General features: G+C 46.5%; 1 protein-coding gene across 6 annotated transcripts; it reads right to left on the bottom strand.

Annotated features, from left to right (window-relative positions):
* Nucleotides 1-259: 259 nt before the first annotated feature.
* LOC122379793 (carnitine O-palmitoyltransferase 2, mitochondrial-like) lies at nt 260-20,577 on the bottom strand. 6 transcript variants are annotated; one of them, XM_043362274.1, is made up of 2 exons: nt 20,448-20,577; nt 260-2,711 (listed from the first exon to the last, which is right to left on the bottom strand). In XM_043362274.1, the coding sequence occupies exon 2, from the start codon at nt 2,653-2,655 to the stop codon at nt 706-708; it is 1,950 nt and encodes a 649-aa protein (XP_043218209.1). In that variant the 5' UTR covers nt 2,656-2,711; nt 20,448-20,577; the 3' UTR covers nt 260-705. The 6 variants fall into 6 exon arrangements, with proteins under 6 accessions (XP_043218209.1, XP_043218210.1, XP_043218213.1 ...); XM_043362275.1 differs by lacking the exon at nt 20,448-20,577 and adding an exon at nt 20,245-20,346; XM_043362278.1 differs by lacking the exon at nt 20,448-20,577 and adding an exon at nt 20,200-20,304.
* Between the last annotated feature and the right edge of the window lie 2,433 nt (nt 20,578-23,010).

The raw sequence follows: 23,010 nt of genomic DNA, 5'->3' as shown, positions 1-23,010 counted from the left end.
AAGCAGAAGAATCAAGGAAGGGGATAGTATGGAAATAATGAGTTTATCACGGATAGTTACGAGGTTATGGGTCTCGGAGTAAAAACTGATACAACCCACCCCACTCTCCCCTATTCGCGAAAAACGCCACTCCACCCCCCCCCCCCCCCGCCCAGCACGGCGCGGGTTAACAGTTCAATTACACTCTCTTCATTGTCAGCTTTGATATTTCACACTGTCCCACCCAAACGAACCTACCACCACACCACACACACAGTCCTCACAGAAAGCGTGCTGTATTAGAATAATGAGGATACGACAACCGATCAGAAACAATATATTTAACATTTTTCAGTTCCATTACCATTAAAGGAGATACGCACGCTTCATAAACAAGCATTTTCATATATACAGCGCCATCATCCTAAGCATATCAATACAATCTCCTACGCGAAAGGCAACAGAACACCAAGAAGCATCTAACACGACTTCAATACTCGTTGCATTGATGTTTGAAAGGTCACCATTGAAGGTAATACGTGAAAATAATCGGCCCGCCATAAAACGATTACACAGCACTCTGGTGAAACACCACGTTTCATACATAGATCAGGCCGTACCCATGCGGCAGGAGCTCCGCACTATAACAGGTTTATAACGCTAAGACACACAAACCGCGTCACAACTCACAAATGCGCTAGCGGGCAGTGGGACATTACCAGGCATTCACGATCCGGGCACCAGGATATCGTGTAGGTCATGGAACGTCGACTCGAGACAATCAACAAAACTATCCACGTCCGTGTGCGCGGGGTAGTTGCTGATCATGGCGCCTAGCTCACGCTCGCGAATGCTATATCCTATGCCGAAGCCGTCCGCCTCCACTGCACCGAACCCGCCCGTCTCCACGTAAGGCGTGGACAGCGTCGAAGTCGAGATCTTGAACCTGTTGAATGGCTGGAACGCCGGGTCTTTGTAGAAGTCCGGCATCGTGTCCTCTAGCTCCTCGGCGAGCAGGCGCAGGGCGAACAGGTGGCGGTCACACCCCTGGCCCTTGGCAGCGTTCACCGTCAGCTCTCCGTGACGCTTTGAACAGTCTTCCATGAGCTGACGCAGCTGAGCGCGCTCAGGTCGGGTAGAACTGTTCAGGGCCCGAGACAGAGCAAGCGTCGCCTCAGTAGCTGGTCGGATAGTTTCTGTGCGTCCGTGCAGGAAGGCAGACGTGCTGCACGACTCGTAAGAGGCTACTGTCTGCCCCGTCAGGCGGTGGTAGGCCACCTGGAAGCCCATCTGCATGACGGCGTCAGGTGAGATGCGCGACTGCTTGCAAATGTCTTTTCCGTAGCGCGGATCCATGAACATACCAATGGCTACGCTGTCAGCGAACTCCCAGAAGCGTTTCTTCGCGTCAGCTATGGCCTGCTTGGACGTGCCGTCCAGCTTCCATTCCAAGCGACGAACATGTGCCGTCCCGGGGTGCGAGTCGGGCCCGACACGAGGCTTCTCAGTCACGTCGCGGAAAATCTCGTTGAAGAGACGCAACACTGCGACACCATCGCCCCAGGCGTGTTCAAAATTGATAGCCGCCTTGCCTTCTCCACTGAACACGATCGAGAAGGACTTGTCAAACCAGCGGTTGGCCGCGTCACCATGCAAGAACTGTTTGAACGCTGCCACCGGGTCGTCATTGATGCGAGCGTCATCGAGCACGATACAGAAGAGAGCGGAGTCCACAGCCTCCAACGCTTCGCCATTGCCGGTCTCCAAGAGGTGCTCACGCACGGCCGCCCAAGTATCACGATTTTCGGCGGACAGGTATCCCAGCGGAGACTCCGGGGGAGGGCTGGGATCGTTTGCCACAGAAGCAATGCTGCCATGGATATCCGCCGGCGACAGGATGTCTCCCGACGCGTCCATGACATCCACCGCGTAGAGATGGCCATTCCGGATCACTAGGATGTGTTTTGATGCGTGGGTTTTCTTTAGCTCATCTTTGCCTATCCTTGGCACTCGCGTTGACGCGAAAAGGCTGCTGAACTGTGACATGTCGAGGGGGAACGCTTTGTAGTAGTAGGCACCGAAGGACGCGACGCGACGAGGCAAAAGCTTGACCAGCTTTCGCATGCCAGGAACGTCACTTTTCGCAGCGTTCAGGTGGAACACCTCGGGGGTCAGGATGCCGGCCTCCAAAGTGCGCATGAAGCGGAGGGCGGCGATCGTCATGTTGGTGGCGCGGATCACCTGGTCGTTGTACGGAGTGTCGGGGTCGTCGATGTACGACATAAACGGGTTAGAGTTGATCACAATGGGCCGTCGATCAGTCAAGTACATGTCGAACCAGGGCTTGGAAATGTAGCTCGTGTGCTTGTTGGCTTTGTCTCGCTTACGCAGCACCAGCTGCAGGTTCTTGCCAATACCCTGCTGGAATCGCAGGGTTACATCCTGGGTATGAGCGAATTGCTCGTCAGTTAGAAGAGGTTTCTGGGCGTTCAAGTAGCGCTGACAAGTGTTCTCGATCGTGGGAATCGGCAAGCGCGGAAGCGAGGCCTGGAAGACATCGGTGGGCAGCTCGCTGTGGTGCAGGAACTGATACTCATCCGAATACGGCGGGCTACTGGACAGATGGCGGACGGCCATCCGGCCCAGCCGAGGACGCAGCACCGACAGACGCAGCATTATGGCACACCGGGAGGCACGCGCAGCCCGCCTGAGATACAGAGCGCTCGAACCGTCTGCCGGAACAGAGAGACCAGATTCACTGCCGCGACCCAAGACCGAAGTACCGCGGTCACGTTCGTTGCAAATAATTCAGAAGACCAGACAGAAGCAGATGAAATGAGCAGGTCACATGTCAAGATAAATAACTGACGATCGACTATATGGAATAATATAAATGGTTCTAATGATGTTCTAAATGGTTCACCATGCTTGTTTCACGGAGTAATAGAAGTTACACATTGTTTCAGATAGCCGTTTTCTCAATGGTGAGGATTTTTGGCATCGTGGGCAATAAGGTACTTGTTATTCATTCGACAAAGACGTCGTGGACATTTCCCCCGAGTGACGTCCTCTTCCTTAGCGAGAGAACCTAGGGAACCTAAAGAGAACGGAGAACACACAAGCTCCTACTTTAGATACAATGGTCAGCTAGAATGCTGGGATCAGTAATTGATAGAAATACAACGTAAAAATTCTTGGATCGGTTCTGGCATGTCGAGTGTCTGCTTCAAAAAGTCATTTTCTCAGTGTTGGCAATGTGTTTGGTGTCGTGGCTTATTGTTTGATATGAATAGTACCTACCTACTCAAAAGCTAAGCTACGGACATCATAATTTAAGAGGTCAAATCATAATGTTTGATTCCACGTTAATTGCATCCCTCATTCATGTAGACCATGCGTTGCTGAGCAACATGCCTGAAATCACATTGCTGGTTGCTGCAAACTTTTTGCCAGCTCTTGCGTCCATTTGGAAATGTCAGTAACAGACTCCTTATCATACAAACCCTGTTTTCGCTGGAGGGGAGGGGCTTTAAATATCCACATATTTTGAGTTCAATGTCCCCACATTTGGGCATCATAAATCAGTGTCATATCACATATGCCATGAAGCTTTCCTTTTTGTACAATAATAGATGGGCAATTTACTAGGCTTGTTGCAAGCTCACAAGATTTATCTGACTCTTGGATAACGACGTCGACAACTCAAGAAACTCAAGATTACGAAACGATATTTGAGTATCTTGAGTTTCTTGAGTTGTCGTTATCCAACTGTCATGGATACTTTACATTTATCTGACTATGAAAATGTCACGCAGGTACACGGGCTTTTCTTTACCTATACCAGTCCAAGGCAAGAGCATACCAAAATGAATAGAAAATTGATTTATGCAGATATATGGCCATGACACCACACCACCAAACAGAATGAAATTATGGATGCCTCAATATTTTGATTTCAGAACCTACTTTGCCCAACTGAAATATGTATACCTGCTTGAATGACCTTGACCTTGAACTATGCTAACCCTGTGCAGGGCCTGGGGTGTTTGAACAGCCATCGTTGTGAAATTTCAAACCCATGTCATTCAAAGTCAGGTCACCAGGTCAATCAAGTGCCTATACCTTATAAAAAAGTATGCTTGCAACAGCTACACCAACTGAATAATAGCATATAATAGCTTTAAAACTTTCAGCGATTGACAAGAGTAGGAAAGTGACCTAATAACGCACTGCTCCTATTTACGCACGAGCGCAAGGAAATCATCGCTAGATGTCACTACAGCTTGCTTATAATCAGCTGACTGCGCTGCGCCAAAGCGTCTGCCTTTTCTGCACCACGTGCAAGTCGATACGGTAAGTTTGGCTTATATACATAGGCGTAGGAACGTTTTCGAAAGTGGGGGGGCCAGGGTCCCAGAGGTCCAAAACCTAGCCTACCCCCAAAATCCAATTTCTCCTCGGATTTCGGCCACTTTGTTTTCGCAAACATGCTCAGAGGTAAAAAAAAAATCGAGAAAAGAAAAAAGAAAAAATTGGTTGAAATTTCAGGGAGTCTCCCGTCCATAAACTCAAACTGATGGACGCGTTCCCCTGTCCTCCGCAGCCGTTGGCACCCATGCAAATTCCAGAGGCATCCAGCAACTTTTTCATTACGAGCAAGCGTGAAACGTGCAAAGCGAGTCTTTTCAATATACCTATAAAAATCAGCATGAACGGCCCAGCTAGGCTCAGCCAGGCCTATAACGTTTTTAAGAGGTTTAATATCAGCGACCACTGCAACTGGGCTGATTGACTCACTTATCAGAGGCCGGTGTGGGACTTTTAGACGGTCTGGGCCTTCAGAGGCCAGTTTAACCCTCCACGGCCCGGTCCTATAGGTTTTCTACATACGCGCTGGCCGAGGGGGCGGGGGGCGGGTACGACCCCCCTCGCCGTTTCGCCCCAGGTGGAGCTAGCGCGTCGCGGTAAAACGAGCGTGTGCGCCGTTACGAGACGCAGAGATCGATACCCGATTTTATGGTCCTAGGTCAACCGGTGACCTCTGACACCGTCCCGTGCTTCTATCCTCAGGATACTGAAATCCTTCTCCTCCACACCGCAACCCCCTCCGGGCTGGACAGGCAACTTTATCTCATGCGGGCTGCTCCCTTGGAGCGGCACCGCTGCTCCCGAGGGAGCGCACCCCGTAGCCGGGTGCAGTGAGTGCCTTGGGGCTGGGTGGCCTGTCCTCTGGACGGGCTCAGCCCCGGCGACTCACTAGGGTGCCTGCCCAGACCAATGTCTCCCCCTATATCCTATCATCCTTCCGGCTCTGAAATGGTCTCATTGGACCGAAAGGGCCTAACCCAACAAAACAAACAAAAACCGGTGACCTCTGAGGTCAGGTCAAGTGTCTCAAGGCACGGTTCCGTTTTTGGTGAATAGCTTCGCAAAAATGGCCGCAGAGCCGCGATTTTGCCAGCATCGTGTTCGCCTCTCTCAGGCGCGTCGAATGATATACTTTTTGTTTGGGTGAGGTAAACTTAGGGTGTTGACCTCGGGTCACGGTCAGTTCGGCGTCCCCAGGTCACGAAATTGGTCGAAGGAGGTCATGTCGCATATCATTCGATTCGGCAGGTCTTCCTGAGTCCATGGATGGCTTCCCCGACTCGCTAGCTCAATTTGATCGGTAGTTATTGACGACAAACTTATATGACCCTTATAACTTCATAAATGACGTCGCGCAAGGTCAACATTGCAAAAGTGACGCATCGAACCTTGCAAGGAGTGCATGAAAGATTCAGTGTGCTTGAGATAGTTGAAGATCGTTTACGGCGCCAGAAAAAGTTTTCAGTTTATCCCCATTGACTTATACCTAATGGTGAGGTCACGAAAATGACCTGACCTCATATGAACTCTAGAAAAATTCCGAGATATACATTATACAAGTTGATTGGATACTAGGTCCTCCAAGGTTCATTTCCCTGTGAAATCTCCTCTGGCAGTGAGGGCGTTGCGAAGTTGCGACATCTGAAGACCGTGCAGAGGTTCACTTATGACCACATGGGTCAGTGACCTGATCTGACCCGAAAATGCGGTTGGTGTCAAAAGATCCCGCTTGATTCAAAGGTCAGGTATGCCAAGCTTCAGCTCTCTATCGCCGGAGTGTTCGGAGCTATCGCGAAAAAAACCTATGGAGGGGCAGCACCCGCCCCCCCCCCCGGCCGGCGAGGGTTAAGGCCCTCAGAGACCAGTACAGGGCCTACAAAGGGCAGGATGAGACCTTAAGATGCTGACTTGGGCCATCAGAGGCTAATGTGGGCCCTTACAGGCCAGCATGGGCCCTCAGAGGTCAGTGTGGGACCCTAAAATGCCGGCATGGGCCGGTGTTGGACCCCAGAGGCCAGCAGAAGACCCTCAAAAACCAAGATGGGCCTCAGAGGCCAGAATCGGGTCTTCAGAATCCAGTGCAAGGCCCTCAGAGACTAATGCGTGTCCTTACAGGCCAGCATGGGCCCTTAGAGGTCAGTGTGGGGCCGTAACAGACCGGCATGGGCGGGACTTGGAACCTAGAGACCAGCGGAGGGCCCTCATAGGCCAAGGTGGGCCCTCAGAGGCCGATGCGGACCCTTGGAGACCGGCATCGGATCTCCGGAATCCAGTGCGGGGTCCTTAGAGGTCAATGTGGGACCCTAAAATACCGGCATGGGCCGGTGTTGGAACCCAGAGACCAGGAGAAAGCCCTCAAAAACCAAGATGGGCCTCAGAGGCCGGCATCAGGTCTTCAGAATCCCGTGCAAGGCCTCATAGGCTAATGTGGGTCCTTACAGGTCAGCATGGGCCCTTAGAGGTCAGTGTGGGGCCCTAAAAGACCGGCATGGGCCGGCGTTGAACCCCTCAGGCCAAGGTGGACCCTCAGAGGCCGATGCGGACCCTTAGAGGCCGGCATCGGGTCTTCAGAATTCAGTGCAGGGCCCTCAAAGGCACCTAAAGGCTAGTCTTGGGACCCCAGAGACAGAAATGAGGCCACCAGAGGCCGGTGTGAGGCCCTCAGACGCCGGCTGGGCCCTTGAGGCCGGTTTAGGGGCCCTCAAATGAGGTCAATGTGGGTTCTCAGCGGTCAATGTGGGCGCTTGACCGCCACTGAAGGGCCCTCCGAGATCAGTGTAGGACCCTCAAAGACTGGTTTGGGAGCTGTTAATAGCTAGCGTGGGATTCTTGAGTCTCGTGACAATCGAATAAGGGCCAGAGCCCCATACGCCCATGGGGGCCAATTGGTTGTTTGGGGGGGGGGCAATGATATGATGGCCCCCTGATTAGCCTTTGGAGGGGGAAGGGCATGGCCCTGATCCCCCCTCTGCGACCGCCACTGCACTGAAAGTGGAAGGGGGAGGGGCAGAAACAGACATTGCTGGACCCCAGCCTGTTTGAACCGAGGCTGAGGCACGGTCACCCTGGCCCCCAGCTAGTACGCCTTTGACGAACTATGCCGACCCCAAGCAGATAAGGTCAAGCGTTGGTCGTTTGTATACGCATTCTCCTGCACCGTGCTAGTATTGTCTTAGTATTGCCTATACCTTTTCAGTGCTCGCTGTCCCGCGCCTCGTATTCAACAAAATGCTGTCACCAGGACTCACAGTCTTGTCTCTGATATGGTTTCCTTCATTGAGTGAAGGAAATGCGGTCAATAACGCTGTAGAAACAAAAAGGAATCCTCATTAAAGGGCAAGCTGAATAGTTGTCAAGTTACCGGGTGGTAGGTTAGGTACAGACAGACACTTAAGTCAGCAAAAAGTGGGGGGGCCAGTTAACATTGCTGGCCCCCCACCTCCGAAAGTGGGGGGGCCATGGCCCCCCCGGCCCCCCCCTGTTCCTACGCCTATGCTTATATATGTTGTAATGAAACATCTTTCTGTGAAAAGTCGATGCGACTAAATGGTCAAAAAAATGCCCCAACTAATAAGCAGTGTTCGATATATCCCGAGTTTAGGAAGATTCAATACGAGGGCAGGCTTCCTAACTGTGAGTCATTAGGATAAAAAATGTTTGCTGTTCACGTTCCTCAAGGTCATTTTTACCCAGGATGCGTCAGCTTTGTGATATGGAGAATAAAGGAAGAGTGTGCGTGATTAGGAACCGTGTTCTCAAAAACGCACAGTGGCGCGTTCTTAAAGGCGCACAGTCTCCATAAGTCTCCAATCTGAAGTGCATACAATGGGTATCAGATTCGAATCCAGTCCCTACTCCCTACCTACATAAAAACACAAGCAAACCAACCAACCAACCAACCAACAAACAAACAAATAGATAAATGACGGAAAGGTGCCGAGGTTATCGGAGGTCACTGAGCTGATCTCGAAATTGATTCAATTTCTTTTTTATCAGAACAATGTAGGGACCACGCCTCCTTTGCCCGACACGATGGTACCTTGGGTACTTTTTTCTTTTTACCCTTCTGAAAACTCCCCCACCCTGTTTCGGAAAGCCATGTCCGTCGTTCGTGACCCTGCCCCCTCCCCCCCCCCGGTTCGCAACACGAGGCTCACATTTATTTCTTTACTGAAGCGCTCCTTTTCTACATTGGACCGGGCCGGGAATGGAATAGGTGATAATTTTCGAGAAGAGTGGTGAAGAGTTTCGCACCGGCATAAGCAAGCTTGTCAGTTCAGACGGATCAGTAACGAATCGACTGTGAAATTATAAGCATGCATGCATGGATTCTAACAAAGTACGACATCAAAGACTGAACAAGACAAACATGCCTCGTTTCTTAACCCGCGCCCAAGTGTGGGGGGTGTCTGAACACCCCCCCCCCTGCTGTTTTTTCGCAGATATCTCAAAAACGGCACCTTATCATACATCAATTCTACAAATGTTGTGAAAATTTCAGACCAAGGTCATTCAAGGTCAGGTCACCAGGTCACTTGAAGTGACCTCACCTCATAAAAAGTTTCAATGTCTGCCATAGCTACACCAAGAGACCGATCACTTTGAAACTTTCAGCGATTGATGAGGGTAACAGTATTTATAAAATGTATATCTCGAAATTTTGATATCGGTGACCTAAGGTCAGGTCAATTTTGCGGCCTCTCCATTATAAGTCAATGGGAGAAAATTGAAAAGCGTCTGTTTTGCACGAACGCTATTCTAGGCACTCTCAAACATCGAGATGTAGGTAAAATTGACACACTGAACCGGAAAATGGCAACTGTGACCCCTCATTATGTCCCCGAGGTCATCTCAGGTCACGAACAGAATCTATAATAACAGTTTTTCGCTAATAACTTTTGATAGAGGCGTGCTAGAGCGCTGAAAACGCCTTAGATGTGTTCGGCTCGACGTTGCGGATCGACTAATATGCAACATGACCTTTTCCGGTCAGGTCATGACCTTGACCTGAGGTCAAATTTTCAAGTTGACCTTTCAAGGTCAACTTATAGTTCATTCGACGCGTCTCGACGAGAGGAATACGATGCTGGCAAAAGTAATGTCATGGCTCTTTCGAGTCAAAAGTTATCGCCGAAAAGCCGATTTTCGTAAAAACGGCATTTTTGGAGTTTTTGCCCTCCGGAGGCTAAACCGTTGACCTGAGGTCAAATCTGAGAACATTACTCAGAAAGGTCTGTAAAAGGGCTATCGAATGCGCTTTTCCGGGGCGCTGTAGCTCTATCGGTTCCCGAGATAGCCGTTGGCAGTTTCCAAAATGTTGAAATAGTCAACATTTTACCTTTGGTGACCTCTGGTGACCTGACCTTTGACCTGACCCAAAAATGACCAAAGTGCTTTCGTCCTTATTTTTGACGTTCTTTCGATTGCCGCTTACCGCGTGTCGCTACGTGGCCCAGGAGCCGAGTTAGAAGGAGGGTGTTCAAACACCCCCCCCCCCCACATACCAGGTCGTGGAAAATCCAGACTGACACTGGGGCACGGGTTAACCATGAGTGAGTTTAGCCGTTAATGACGGAACGTGCAATGAAAAGTTGATATTTTAGTGCACGCTGTATCGCGGCATACACATTGAAAAATGTGCGTAATAAAGGGCTATTGCTGTGCGTTTTTAGGAAGCCTGTTCCCAATAACGCACAAATGCAGACCTTTTTTTAAAACAGTCGTCATAGCCATACTAAAATCCCATCATAGTTCCGTCTCTGGGATTATAGAGACAATTGATTGCCCAACATACTGGCGTGATTACACCCCTATCGGCGCCGCCATTTGGCCGCAATTGCGATTGGAACCTTACGTGTGCGTAATTGGGTCACTCTCCCCTAACGTGTATAACATGTATATTTAGGAATTTTAATATTGGTGACCTACGGTCAGGTCAATTTTGTGACTTCTCCATAGTATGACAAAGACAATAGAACATTGGGGCATGCACCTCTTTTTTTAGATTAAAGTCATCTTAAGCCTCTACAACATCAGATAATGACACACTGATTCAGAAAAATTGCATTCATCCATCCATGCATCTATGCCTTTCAGGTCACCTCGGATTATGAAAGGTTTCCAGCATTTTGTGTTACTATTATGGGTACCTTTTATTCGAGATATGTATGCTAAAAAGACGACAACACTTGAATTCAGCACCACTATACATATTTTTTTCTGGGCTGGGAAGGTCATGACCTTGATCTAACATTCCAGCACCTACAGTTTAAGTAGAAAAACACGGAACAAATAGTGCATGGACGCGTTTCGATTATTAAATCTTCATCAGCATGACATAATCACAGAGAAAACAAGATATAGCACACAAACATTCGAGCTCGTCACAGTGCAATCGTCTTGATTTTAAAAATTCATGCATATGACATATTCGCTACTAATCCACCTGTAGGAGAATATCTACGAAAAATGATAGCAAAATAGATCACTGACATACATATGACACATGGATAACAACAAATTTGTACAGAACGATCATGAACAAGTAGGTACTTATACAAACTAATGACGCGTCTTCTTCAAACTATACATCGCCGCTGGTTTTGCCCATTTCATCGAACCCACCCTAATATTAATCGTTTCGTTCATTGCTATAAATGCCGCCTCTGTCGCCTTCCGATTGTCTTTGTTTTTACATAATGCTATAATTTCCGCCCCGCCCCATCTTGGTAAATGATGTGTTTTCTGAGCATGAATTACTACCGCGCTATGTTCTGCGTTGTTTCGCATGTCCCGCTTATGTTCCTTTAATCTAACGTCTAAGCCCCTCCCGGTTTCCCCTATATATGATTTGTCACAAGAACCACAAGGAATCTTATACACTAAACTTTTTTCTTCTCCATTTCTTTTTGTGTGGTTTTTTAGTATATCCCCTACCTTTGTTCCCGAAGAGAAAGCGATTTTAAATCCAGTCATTTCAATCTGTTTCGCTATCATCTCGGCTGGTTTCGAATTGGGAAGTGTTATATATCGTTCGGTTTTCTTCGTCTTTGTTGTCGCGCTTCGCTTTCGAATATTGATAGCTTTTCTTTTCAAGTTGACTAGAAATCCTTTGGGGTACTTTAACTTCGTGAACGATGCCATGATGTGCTGAATCTCTTCATCTATAAACTCTTCACTACAAATGCGATACGCTCTAAGGAAAAATCCCAAAACAATCCCACTTTTAACCCGATCATTGTGTCCAGAATAGAAATGTACGTACGACTCTTTGTTTGTAGGCTTTCGATACACTTTAAATTTTGGCTGACTCCCACGTATGATCACAGTATCAAGAAAGGCAATCGTCCCGTTGCTTTCTTTCTCAAGTGTAAACTGAATCTTTTCCTCTACCGAGTTAAGTCTATCAAGTTTGTCCTCTAAGTTCGTTTCTTTTGGCACTACTACGAGGATATCATCAACATAACGCAACCAAATTACGCTACTGCCCATGATGCCCTGATAATGGTGCTTTTCGAGCCACTCCATGTACAAACATGCCGCCACCGGACTCAGTGGTGACCCCATGGCATGTAGAAATCGTCACGAACCTATCATCACGAGCACTGAATGACAACGAAAAAGAAGCACTAGCCCTCGGAGTAAAGTTTGATACGGGGAAGGACAAAAATCAATATGTGGATCACGTTCGTCGCAACACTAGATGGAACGATGAAGATGTAGAAAAGGGTTTTATTCAAGGCGTGCTGTTATGCTGTAAAGCTCTAGCTGATAAGGAGGCTGATAAGTTGCCAAGGAGATACATGGAAGCGTTGAGAAGATTAGCCAAGGATTCGTCCGTGATTGTCACCCAGGCAGATAAGGGAGGTGGATTGGTGATTATGGACATTGATGACTACACAAAGAAAATGAATGACCTACTCCAAGACACTGAAACATACGAAAAGAAACCTTCGGGATACACGGACAAAATTAGTAAGAAGTTCAATCAAGAAGCAAGACAGGTACTCAAGAAATCCGAAAAAGGGAAAAATCTTCTCCATCTGCTAGAAGAGGCGCCTGCTGCACCACGAATGCGCGGTCTCCCGAAGCTACACAAAACGAATGTTCCGATGCGACCGATAACGTCAGGGATCGGCAGTGCTCCACACCGACTCGCGAAGGTCTTGGCCAGGCCTCTTTCAAGCACGTTGGGCACGATCAGTGACGCACATCTCCGCAACACTGAGGATCTCATGGACAAGATCAAGGACATGGACTTATCAGATAAGTTCCTGGCTAGTTTCGATGTGAAGTCTTTGTTTACCAACGTTTCGGTAGACGGTGCGTTAGAGGCGATCAAATCTGTAGTAGCGAATATGGACTCCGAACAGTTACCTGTGCCAAAAGATGACTATTTGAAATTACTTGCAATGTGCCTTAACTTTGGGGGATTTCAATTTCAGTCTGATGAGTATAGTCAACATAGGGGACTAGCCATGGGGTCACCACTGAGTCCGGTGGCGGCATGTTTGTACATGGAGTGGCTCGAAAAGCACCATTATCAGGGCATCATGGGCAGTAGCGTAATTTGGTTGCGTTATGTTGATGATATCCTCGTAGTAGTGCCAAAAGAAACGAACTTAGAGGACAAACTTGATAGACTTAACTCGGTAGAGGAAAAGATTCAGTTTACACTTGAGAAAGAAAGCAACGGGACGATTGCCTTTCTTGATACTGTGATCATACGTGGGAGTCAGCCAAAATTTAAAGTGTATCGAAAGCCTACAAACAAAGAGTCGTACGTACATTTCTATTCTGGACACAATGATCGGGTTAAAAGTGGGATTGTTTTGGGATTTTTCCTTAGAGCGTATCGCATTTGTAGTGAAGAGTTTATAGATGAAGAGATTCAGCACATCATGGCATCGTTCACGAAGTTAAAGTACCCCAAAGGATTTCTAGTCAACTTGAAAAGAAAAGCTATCAATATTCGAAAGCGAAGCGCGACAACAAAGACGAAGAAAACCGAACGATATATAACACTTCCCAATTCGAAACCAGCCGAGATGATAGCGAAACAGATTGAAATGACTGGATTTAAAATCGCTTTCTCTTCGGGAACAAAGGTAGGGGATATACTAAAAAACCACACAAAAAGAAATGGAGAAGAAAAAAGTTTAGTGTATAAGATTCCTTGTGGTTCTTGTGACAAATCATATATAGGGGAAACCGGGAGGGGCTTAGACGTTAGATTAAAGGAACATAAGCGGGACATGCGAAACAACGCAGAACATAGCGCGGTAGTAATTCATGCTCAGAAAACACATCATTTACCAAGATGGGGCGGGGCGGAAATTATAGCATTATGTAAAAACAAAGACAATCGGAAGGCGACAGAGGCGGCATTTATAGCAATGAACGAAACGATTAATATTAGGGTGGGTTCGATGAAATGGGCAAAACCAGCGGCGATGTATAGTTTGAAGAAGACGCGTCATTAGTTTGTATAAGTACCTACTTGTTCATGATCGTTCTGTACAAATTTGTTGTTATCCATGTGTCATATGTATGTCAGTGATCTATTTTGCTATCATTTTTCGTAGATATTCTCCTACAGGTGGATTAGTAGCGAATATGTCATATGCATGAATTTTTAAAATCAAGACGATTGCACTGTGACGAGCTCGAATGTTTGTGTGCTATATCTTGTTTTCTCTGTGATTATGTCATGCTGATGAAGATTTAATAATCGAAACGCGTCCATGCACTATTTGTTCCGTGTTTTTCTACTTGTCTCCATCAATATACATTTGTCTGACATGAACACCGGAACAAATAACGCAGAAAAGCATGAATATCTCACAAAAAGAAAGCTCTCAAGCAGTTTCAATCGTCTTAAATTTCTGAATGATTGCATTCTAGAGCAAGTATTGCCGAAATCGGCTCCTCAACAACTTAAGAGTAAGGATCATCCATTTAGCACAACTGCCCGTAGCTTTTTAGAAGAAGCGTGCTCAGAGATAAGGGACAAGATATACATTCTACGAGATGAATTGAAAGGAGTGCCGATATCGACTGAGCTACGAACGAAACTGAAGAACTTCAACGACAAACAGCAGACGAAACTCAAACGAAAACTGAAGACTTTGTGCGACAACAGCCCATGGAAGGAAGCTGGAAATGTAGAAATCGTCACGAACCTATCATCACGAGCACTGAATGACAACGAAAAAGAAGCACTAGCCCTCGGAGTAAAGTTTGATACGGGGAAGGACAAAAATCAATATGTGGATCACGTTCGTCGCAACACTAGATGGAACGATGAAGATGTAGAAAAGGGTTTTATTCAAGGCGTGCTGTTATGCTGTAAAGCTCTAGCTGATAAGGAGGCTGATAAGTTGCCAAGGAGATACATGGAAGCGTTGAGAAGATTAGCCAAGGATTCGTCCGTGATTGTCACCCAGGCAGATAAGGGAGGTGGATTGGTGATTATGGACATTGATGACTACACAAAGAAAATGAATGACCTACTCCAAGACACTGAAACATACGAAAAGAAACCTTCGGGATACACGGACAAAATTAGTAAGAAGTTCAATCAAGAAGCAAGACAGGTACTCAAGAAATCCGAAAAAGGGAAAAATCTTCTCCATCTGCTAGAAGAGGCGCCTGCTGCACCACGAATGCGCGGTCTCCCGAAGCTACACAAAACGAATGTTCCGATGCGACCGATAACGTCAGGGATCGGCAGTGCTCCACACCGACTCGCGAAGGTCTTGGCCAGGCCTCTTTCAAGCACGTTGGGCACGATCAGTGACGCACATCTCCGCAACACTGAGGATCTCATGGACAAGATCAAGGACATGGACTTATCAGATAAGTTCCTGGCTAGTTTCGATGTGAAGTCTTTGTTTACCAACGTTTCGGTAGACGGTGCGTTAGAGGCGATCAAATCTGTAGTAGCGAATATGGACTCCGAACAGTTACCTGTGCCAAAAGATGACTATTTGAAATTACTTGCAATGTGCCTTAACTTTGGGGGATTTCAATTTCAGTCTGATGAGTATAGTCAACATAGGGGACTAGCCATGGGGTCACCACTGAGTCCGGTGGCGGCATGTTTGTACATGGAGTGGCTCGAAAAGCACCATTATCAGGGCATCATGGGCAGTAGCGTAATTTGGTTGCGTTATGTTGATGATATCCTCGTAGTAGTGCCAAAAGAAACGAACTTAGAGGACAAACTTGATAGACTTAACTCGGTAGAGGAAAAGATTCAGTTTACACTTGAGAAAGAAAGCAACGGGACGATTGCCTTTCTTGATACTGTGATCATACGTGGGAGTCAGCCAAAATTTAAAGTGTATCGAAAGCCTACAAACAAAGAGTCGTACGTACATTTCTATTCTGGACACAATGATCGGGTTAAAAGTGGGATTGTTTTGGGATTTTTCCTTAGAGCGTATCGCATTTGTAGTGAAGAGTTTATAGATGAAGAGATTCAGCACATCATGGCATCGTTCACGAAGTTAAAGTACCCCAAAGGATTTCTAGTCAACTTGAAAAGAAAAGCTATCAATATTCGAAAGCGAAGCGCGACAACAAAGACGAAGAAAACCGAACGATATATAACACTTCCCAATTCGAAACCAGCCGAGATGATAGCGAAACAGATTGAAATGACTGGATTTAAAATCGCTTTCTCTTCGGGAACAAAGGTAGGGGATATACTAAAAAACCACACAAAAAGAAATGGAGAAGAAAAAAGTTTAGTGTATAAGATTCCTTGTGGTTCTTGTGACAAATCATATATAGGGGAAACCGGGAGGGGCTTAGACGTTAGATTAAAGGAACATAAGCGGGACATGCGAAACAACGCAGAACATAGCGCGGTAGTAATTCATGCTCAGAAAACACATCATTTACCAAGATGGGGCGGGGCGGAAATTATAGCATTATGTAAAAACAAAGACAATCGGAAGGCGACAGAGGCGGCATTTATAGCAATGAACGAAACGATTAATATTAGGGTGGGTTCGATGAAATGGGCAAAACCAGCGGCGATGTATAGTTTGAAGAAGACGCGTCATTAGTTTGTATAAGTACCTACTTGTTCATGATCGTTCTGTACAAATTTGTTGTTATCCATGTGTCATATGTATGTCAGTGATCTATTTTGCTATCATTTTTCGTAGATATTCTCCTACAGGTGGATTAGTAGCGAATATGTCATATGCATGAATTTTTAAAATCAAGACGATTGCACTGTGACGAGCTCGAATGTTTGTGTGCTATATCTTGTTTTCTCTGTGATTATGTCATGCTGATGAAGATTTAATAATCTAAACGCGTCCATGCACTATTTGTTCCGTGTTTTTCTACTTGTCTCCATCAATATACATCAATATACACCTACAGTTTAAGTTAATAAAACAGCCAGCATGAAAAAGTAGCTGGAGGCACTTAAACAGGCTCTTTATACATACCTGATAGCTACCCTTTGACTGTCATAGTAAAGCAGGCGTCACCTTTGTTTTTTTTTTTGCAACCGAGGAGGGGCACTGTAGGTTGTTAGGTTGTAGATTTTAGTGGTGCGTTCGGAGAGCGCGGAATATTCCCCGTCATCGTGAAAATTTCCCGTGCTGCGTTCGGAGAGGGACATTCCATAGCCCTGATCGGCGGCCGGCTAGTACTCTTGCCCGCGCTCACATACGTGTACGTTACCCCGGCAACGGGCTATTGACCAATGAGAAGCGAGAAAAGTGTTACGTCACTGCGATTTTTCATATACCTGTGCCCACCGGACGTGACGTGGGTCTGTTCCCGTCGCTCCTCCCAAAAAATCTCGGATGAGGTTGGATGAGCTTGGAGGAGAGCCGTTTCAGAGGAGCCACGGGAACATTTTCGCGAGGAAATCAGCTGTTTGCGGGCTGTAACGGTCGGCGATTTATGGCGCGCAAACATAAATCAAGAGATAATAATCGCTTTCTAATAAAATAACCTTAGATTAATATCAAACATTACTATTTTAAGATATCCAATCGTCATCAATCACTAAAATCATTTCCACTTCCCTCAAATCTCATTTATAAACAATTCACATTTGTATTACGCGCGCCAAATATGTCTACGCAAGAGCCTCCTCCAAAAAACCAACTTTCGTTTGGGATGAGGGTGGAGGCAAATAGTGGTGGTGAGATGTGAAATCAAGATGAGCTTGGAGGAGCTTGGAGGAGCGACGGGAACGATTTTTTGAAACGAGAGGAGGTTAGAGGAGCTTGGAGGAGGTTAGAGGAGCGGTAGTGTGCTCGCGTGCGTGCAGGGTCTCTGCGATCGAAAAAGAGCGCTAGCAGCGCGCCACTCGACGCCGCAATTGTCAAAAGCGGCGTGTTAGTATGCTTTATTATGAATGATGTGTGTAAAAGTGAGTTTTTATGTTGTTTATTTGGAGGAAATGGTTGGAATAAAATAAGTTATTTTTATTTCTGTTTGTTGGAGTTTTTATGCAAAAGATTTCGGTCTATACCATTGATATTTACTGAAAATACCTTCGCTTGAATAAATTGCAGATATTTGGCAACTGAAGTGTTAGGTAAGCCTAAATGATATGTAAAAAGGTAAGAGACACCCTGATTATCAATTGAGAAACGAAAATATATGAATTTTCCTTATAAGACTCGCTCAATATGCTACTCCGCGGTTTATGCCCCGAGGGTGTCCGAGGGTTCCCGTTAGTTTGTCGTTGGCGCTCGGCTCGCGCGCGAGCCGACGTCACCGCTTGTGACGTCGGCTCGCGAAATACGTCATACCCTGCACACAAAATAGCCGGCTGCCGAACAGCGCTCATACCGCCAATTTCAAGGATCGCCGCTTCTGCGCCAGGTTGAGTTCGTGGGATTTTGTTTGGGTTATTTGGGTTATTTGGTTATTTGGAACGCTACATCTATGGCAAGATGTAATAAGAATGAAGCTCTTGAAGAAAGAACAACTAAGAAAAATCACAATTATTTTCAAAAAGTCCCATCTGTACTGTGCCCCCCCCCCCCCACCCCAAACACACACAACACAACACTTCAAATTATCGTTTTCATTGCTCCAGAGGACAATCACACAACTGAGTAAGCATTATCAATTGTTGGATTTGCAATAAAACTGATCAGGGTGGAAACAAACGCAAGAAATATCCATTTATATTCAATAATATACTCACTCGAGCATACCGATGGGCGCCGCCATCTTGACGGGAACGACGCGTGAGATGCTTTTTAGATTCCGCGCTTTCCGCGTCCGTTCCGCGGAACTTTCCCCGGGAATCGCTCTCCGAACGGCACATTCGGCGGAAATTTCATGCCGGCGTGGAATATTCCCCGGGAATCTGCCTCTCCGAACGCACCGTAGGTTTTAGGTGGTATATTTTAGGGAGTAGGTTGCCGATTTTAGCTTGTAGGTTGTAGGTAAGGTTAGGTCAGGTTTGTTTAGGTATGGTTTGGCTTGATTAGAATTTAGAAAGCATCTCTGGGTATATCACCTCTCCTTGGTTGCAAAGAAACAAGTGTGACGCCTGCTTTACGACTACCCCCTTTGACTAAGGTGTATTGGCATGTTCCTCTCCACTGCTAATACCAGAGGCAAGTGCTAAATTTCACCCTATTAGTGGCAGGCTCCTGACTACCCTTATTAGTGGCAATGGGGGCTGTTTAGGATCTACCTTGATATCTCAAGATCTAACCAGCCAATTTTCAAAATTTGAACAGCATTCAATTCCACTCAACGAGATCTACATTTCAATAAAAGAAAAGTCTCAAAAACGCAAAAAGGGGGTAGTAGGGGGTAAAAACTCCATATTTTAGATGCTTTTTCAATTACTGCTCACCAAGGCCATGTTTTACAACCAATTTTAACACAACAACTGCCGATCGATGCAAGATGAACCAGAAATTGACCTGCATAACAAACATATGCTTTTCGAAAAACCATAGGCGGATACAGGTGATTGAATTTGGGAGGTAAATGGTATACATAATGAATTGGGTGTTTTGCTGGTGCTGTCACAGTAACAGGTTGGCAATGGTCTTAATATATTACAAAAATGTGTGATAAAATGACTAAAATTAGGTTGGATTTTCATAGGCGACGTCAGGGCACCGAAGCTAGGAGGTGAAACAGACCTTTCTTTTTGCTGGAGCTGCCTATTGTCCCACCTCAAAAACATCAATTGTAACATTGAACAATGAATGGTCATGAAGCACTAAAATACTCAGTAGAATACATGATGATAAAGGTATACATATTCTCTAAAGTAGTCATTCAAGGTCAATTTTTGGCAAACATGGAAGAAAGAAGATTTTTAGTTCAAAATAATATATAATAAAAACAAGAAAATGTTAGCAAATCAAGCTGAACATCCAACCTACGACCTACGATTATTCATTGAAACAGCCAAAATGAACCAAAAACCCAAAGACGAATTGCTGACATCCTAACAAATGAAATGTTTGCGCATTTAAATCAGGTGTTTTTAGGTGTTAAATTCAACAAATGTTTCGAGGTTTCTAGGTTAACAGTATGCATTTTGATTTAAGTGTTGGTCTTTTATATGTATTTTTAGAGCTTTAGACAGGCTGATGAATGAAGACGGATGTCTCCCGAAAGCTACCAATAAAAATAACAATAAAAATAAACAAAGTCCTGAACAATCTTTACCAGGAACAATTGCCTATGCTATGATCCATCCATTGTTCACTTGTGAGCTTGTAATGCCTACAAATAATGTTGATATACCTAGGTACAGAATGAACAGCTAGATTTATAATGCATCAGCAACGTGATCTTCACCCAAATCTTGCTTCAAGAATAGGACCCCCTATTCACCATGCCCTGGGCTGACCCTGAAAAAGGTACCAAGTTTGTACCTACACACAAAAAAGGTTTTAGAACAACAGTGTTGTGTAGGTTCTAGGTTGAGCAAGGTAACAATTGACTGTTTTTTTTATCACAAAAAGAGCTTAAATTAAGTTGACATTTCAATTATGACGCAGCTGTGACATTTGCTGCCGCTCGAGCAATGCCAGCGAGGATTCACCAACTAACTGAAATGAAAGGAAAAAGTAGGAACTTACCTTGCAACCAGAAATAACGCCAGAAGGCTCAAGAAATCAACAAACTTAGCACATATTCGCCCCGCAGCAACTACACAACGCGACCAAAAGGCCTTTCCTCGCCTATTCAAGGATTCATCAATTCAATCATCTTTGATGGGAACGTTCATACGGTTGGCCAGAAAGCTAATGACGTCATTGGCTCTAAGCCCCCACCCCGACGCAGGAACGTCATGTCCACATTATAATACACTCAACACTGTGATGTCCACCATGTCCAGAGGGTCCAGAGGTTTCCGCATGCGATAGGATGAGCGATAAACGATAATTATCGCTGTTAAGTACATAAGTATGCCTGTCCCGTAGCTCAGTTGGTTAGAACTTAGAACGTTGGACTCCGCGTGGTGAGAGCACGCGTTCCCGGTTATAACAGTCCGGGTTCGAAGCGCGACGGGCGCTCGACATTTATGGGCCTCCTGACAGGTATGGTTGCGGTTGGTGGCAGGCCGTAGCCAGGCGAAGTCAGCGAGGGGACCGGCCGTGCGCGGCTTTGTGCGCACGTTAAACTTTGGATTCTAAATTCTGCCATAGAATCGGAATTGCGCGATCGGAGGGTAGAGGGCAGGGTCATCGCAACAAGCTTCGCTTAGCGGTGGCTCTGTCCTTGTGAATCCTCCCCATCAAAAGGTTCGGACAAAATTTATAAAAAAAAAAATAAGTACCTAAATCGGTTATCGTTAGGTATCGCTTATCGCTAAATTTTCAAAATTATCGCTTATCCACTTATCGCAAGCTACAAAAATTATGAATGATAAACAATAAAATGTAAAACGGGATAATGGAAAAATGGAAGACGATCGACAGTGTATATGCCGCGCGACAGTATGTATGTGTGCGCAACCTGTTGCCATCTGTTAAGCGTATAGATCTGCAAAGAAACTTTACCAGGGTGGCCGAAGTCAGGGAGGTGTTTCCCTGCTAAACCCATTCCCTTCCCAGTGGCGGCGGAAGGTATTCTAGGATAGGGGTGCAAACGATATTGAAGCGCCCCTTCCCGCTGGGCGCCCCTTACCATATACACGGTTGTAGTAACACAAACAGTGAAGAGTCGTCGCCCATCAACACCAACGTCCAACGGGCGCCCCATTGAAATGAATACCGCCCTTCAACACTAGCAGACGCCCCAGTGGAATGAATGCCGCCCCACAATGCCGATGGCCGTCCCTGCACTGGAAAATCAGTTTCGCCCCTATACAGGCGCCCATAGAAGTTTGCAGAGTGCTATTCCTGGTCATAATCATCTCCCCAGTATAAAAAAACGCAAAATACGCCCTAGCACTAGGGGTGTAACCGCCCATACGGACAGTGCAATTTTACAGGCCCCAAGCTCGGACCTCCCTTAACATTCATATGTTGTAAACGGCAAACCGCCCCCGATAAATGTTACACAAACTAATTTCCTCTCGCATATCGGCCATCAGGCGCCCCTTTTTGTCGCATGGAGCCTGCAACGCTATAAGCCCTCATATGTTCGTGTTGGTGTTCGGAGGCTATCGCCTTCAAAGACGTCTCCATAAATGTTTCTTTTTCGTCCCACACACAGGCGCCCCTCTTTCGCATGCAGGCGCCCCTCTTCCGCATGGCGCGCTTCTCGAGTGGCTGCGCCCTCCTAGCCTTTATCGCCTGGCAAGATTATATTCGACAGGGTCGGCAGCATCTGCCTTTGTTTCAGATAAGGATGTCCTACACTCTTCAGCATATCAAAAGATACTTTTCCCACGTCATTGCCACCCTCTTCGTGTCACAAGTGCCTTTATCAGTTGCGGTGTCGCACTGCTCAGCTATTTATGGCTGCCGCACCTCTTAACTTCCTGCCTCCTCTACAGATTTTCGAGGCGCCCCTTTCCATAGCTTTAGGGTGCAGCTGCCCCCCTTGCCCCCCTGCTTCCGCCGCCACTGTCCCTTCCGGCGTATCCATCCACTGCAGCTCTCAATAATCAGTAGCCGGTGTCTGACCCGCCTTGTCCGCTCACACAAAGCCCCAATCATCTCGATAAGATGGCTGGCAGCGCAGTGAGGCCGAGGTCAGACCAGGATCTGGGCCGAAAGGCCACCTCTAGAGCATTGCAGATGGTAGATATATTCTTTATTGGAGTGCGACTTGCGGAGAGCTTGGACAAAAAGTTAATATCGCAGAAAGCATTGTTTTATGAGAGGAGCCGGTGTGCGTCAATATATTGGGCGTTCCAACCGAGTGGAACATAGCACATCGGTATCGTCTGCTCCGCCTGAGTGCGCTAGATACAGAGAGCTCACCTCACAAACATTTTGACAGGATGCCGTCTGCCAGGCAATGTTGAGGTGTGCACGAAAAGCTCCTTGGAGACGAATAAAGCGGCCTGAGCGGATTTACATGATCGGAGCAAGGTCTTCTGGTCATTCACCTGGCGTCGACTGAGGGCTGACTGAACATATTTTTTCATGTTTATGGTCGATGTCGGGTGTCACTAAAACGAAGAGCCGGAGCGGAACAAACCAAAACCCACTCACATAACCAGTGACGTACCCAAGGGGGGGGGGCACG

Source organism: Amphibalanus amphitrite, unplaced genomic scaffold (assembly GCF_019059575.1).
Source record: "Amphibalanus amphitrite isolate SeventyFive unplaced genomic scaffold, NRLGWU_Aamphi_draft 000084F_arrow, whole genome shotgun sequence".
Classification (NCBI taxonomy): Eukaryota; Metazoa; Arthropoda; class Thecostraca; order Balanomorpha; family Balanidae; genus Amphibalanus; species Amphibalanus amphitrite.
This window is presented reverse-complemented; position numbering and strand designations above follow the sequence as displayed.

Bases quoted from the DNA above. Each gene is read 5' to 3' on its own strand.
- LOC122379793 (XM_043362274.1), bottom strand. From the start codon at position 2,655: ATGCTGCGTCTGTCGGTGCTGCGTCCTCGGCTGGGCCGGATGGCCGTC.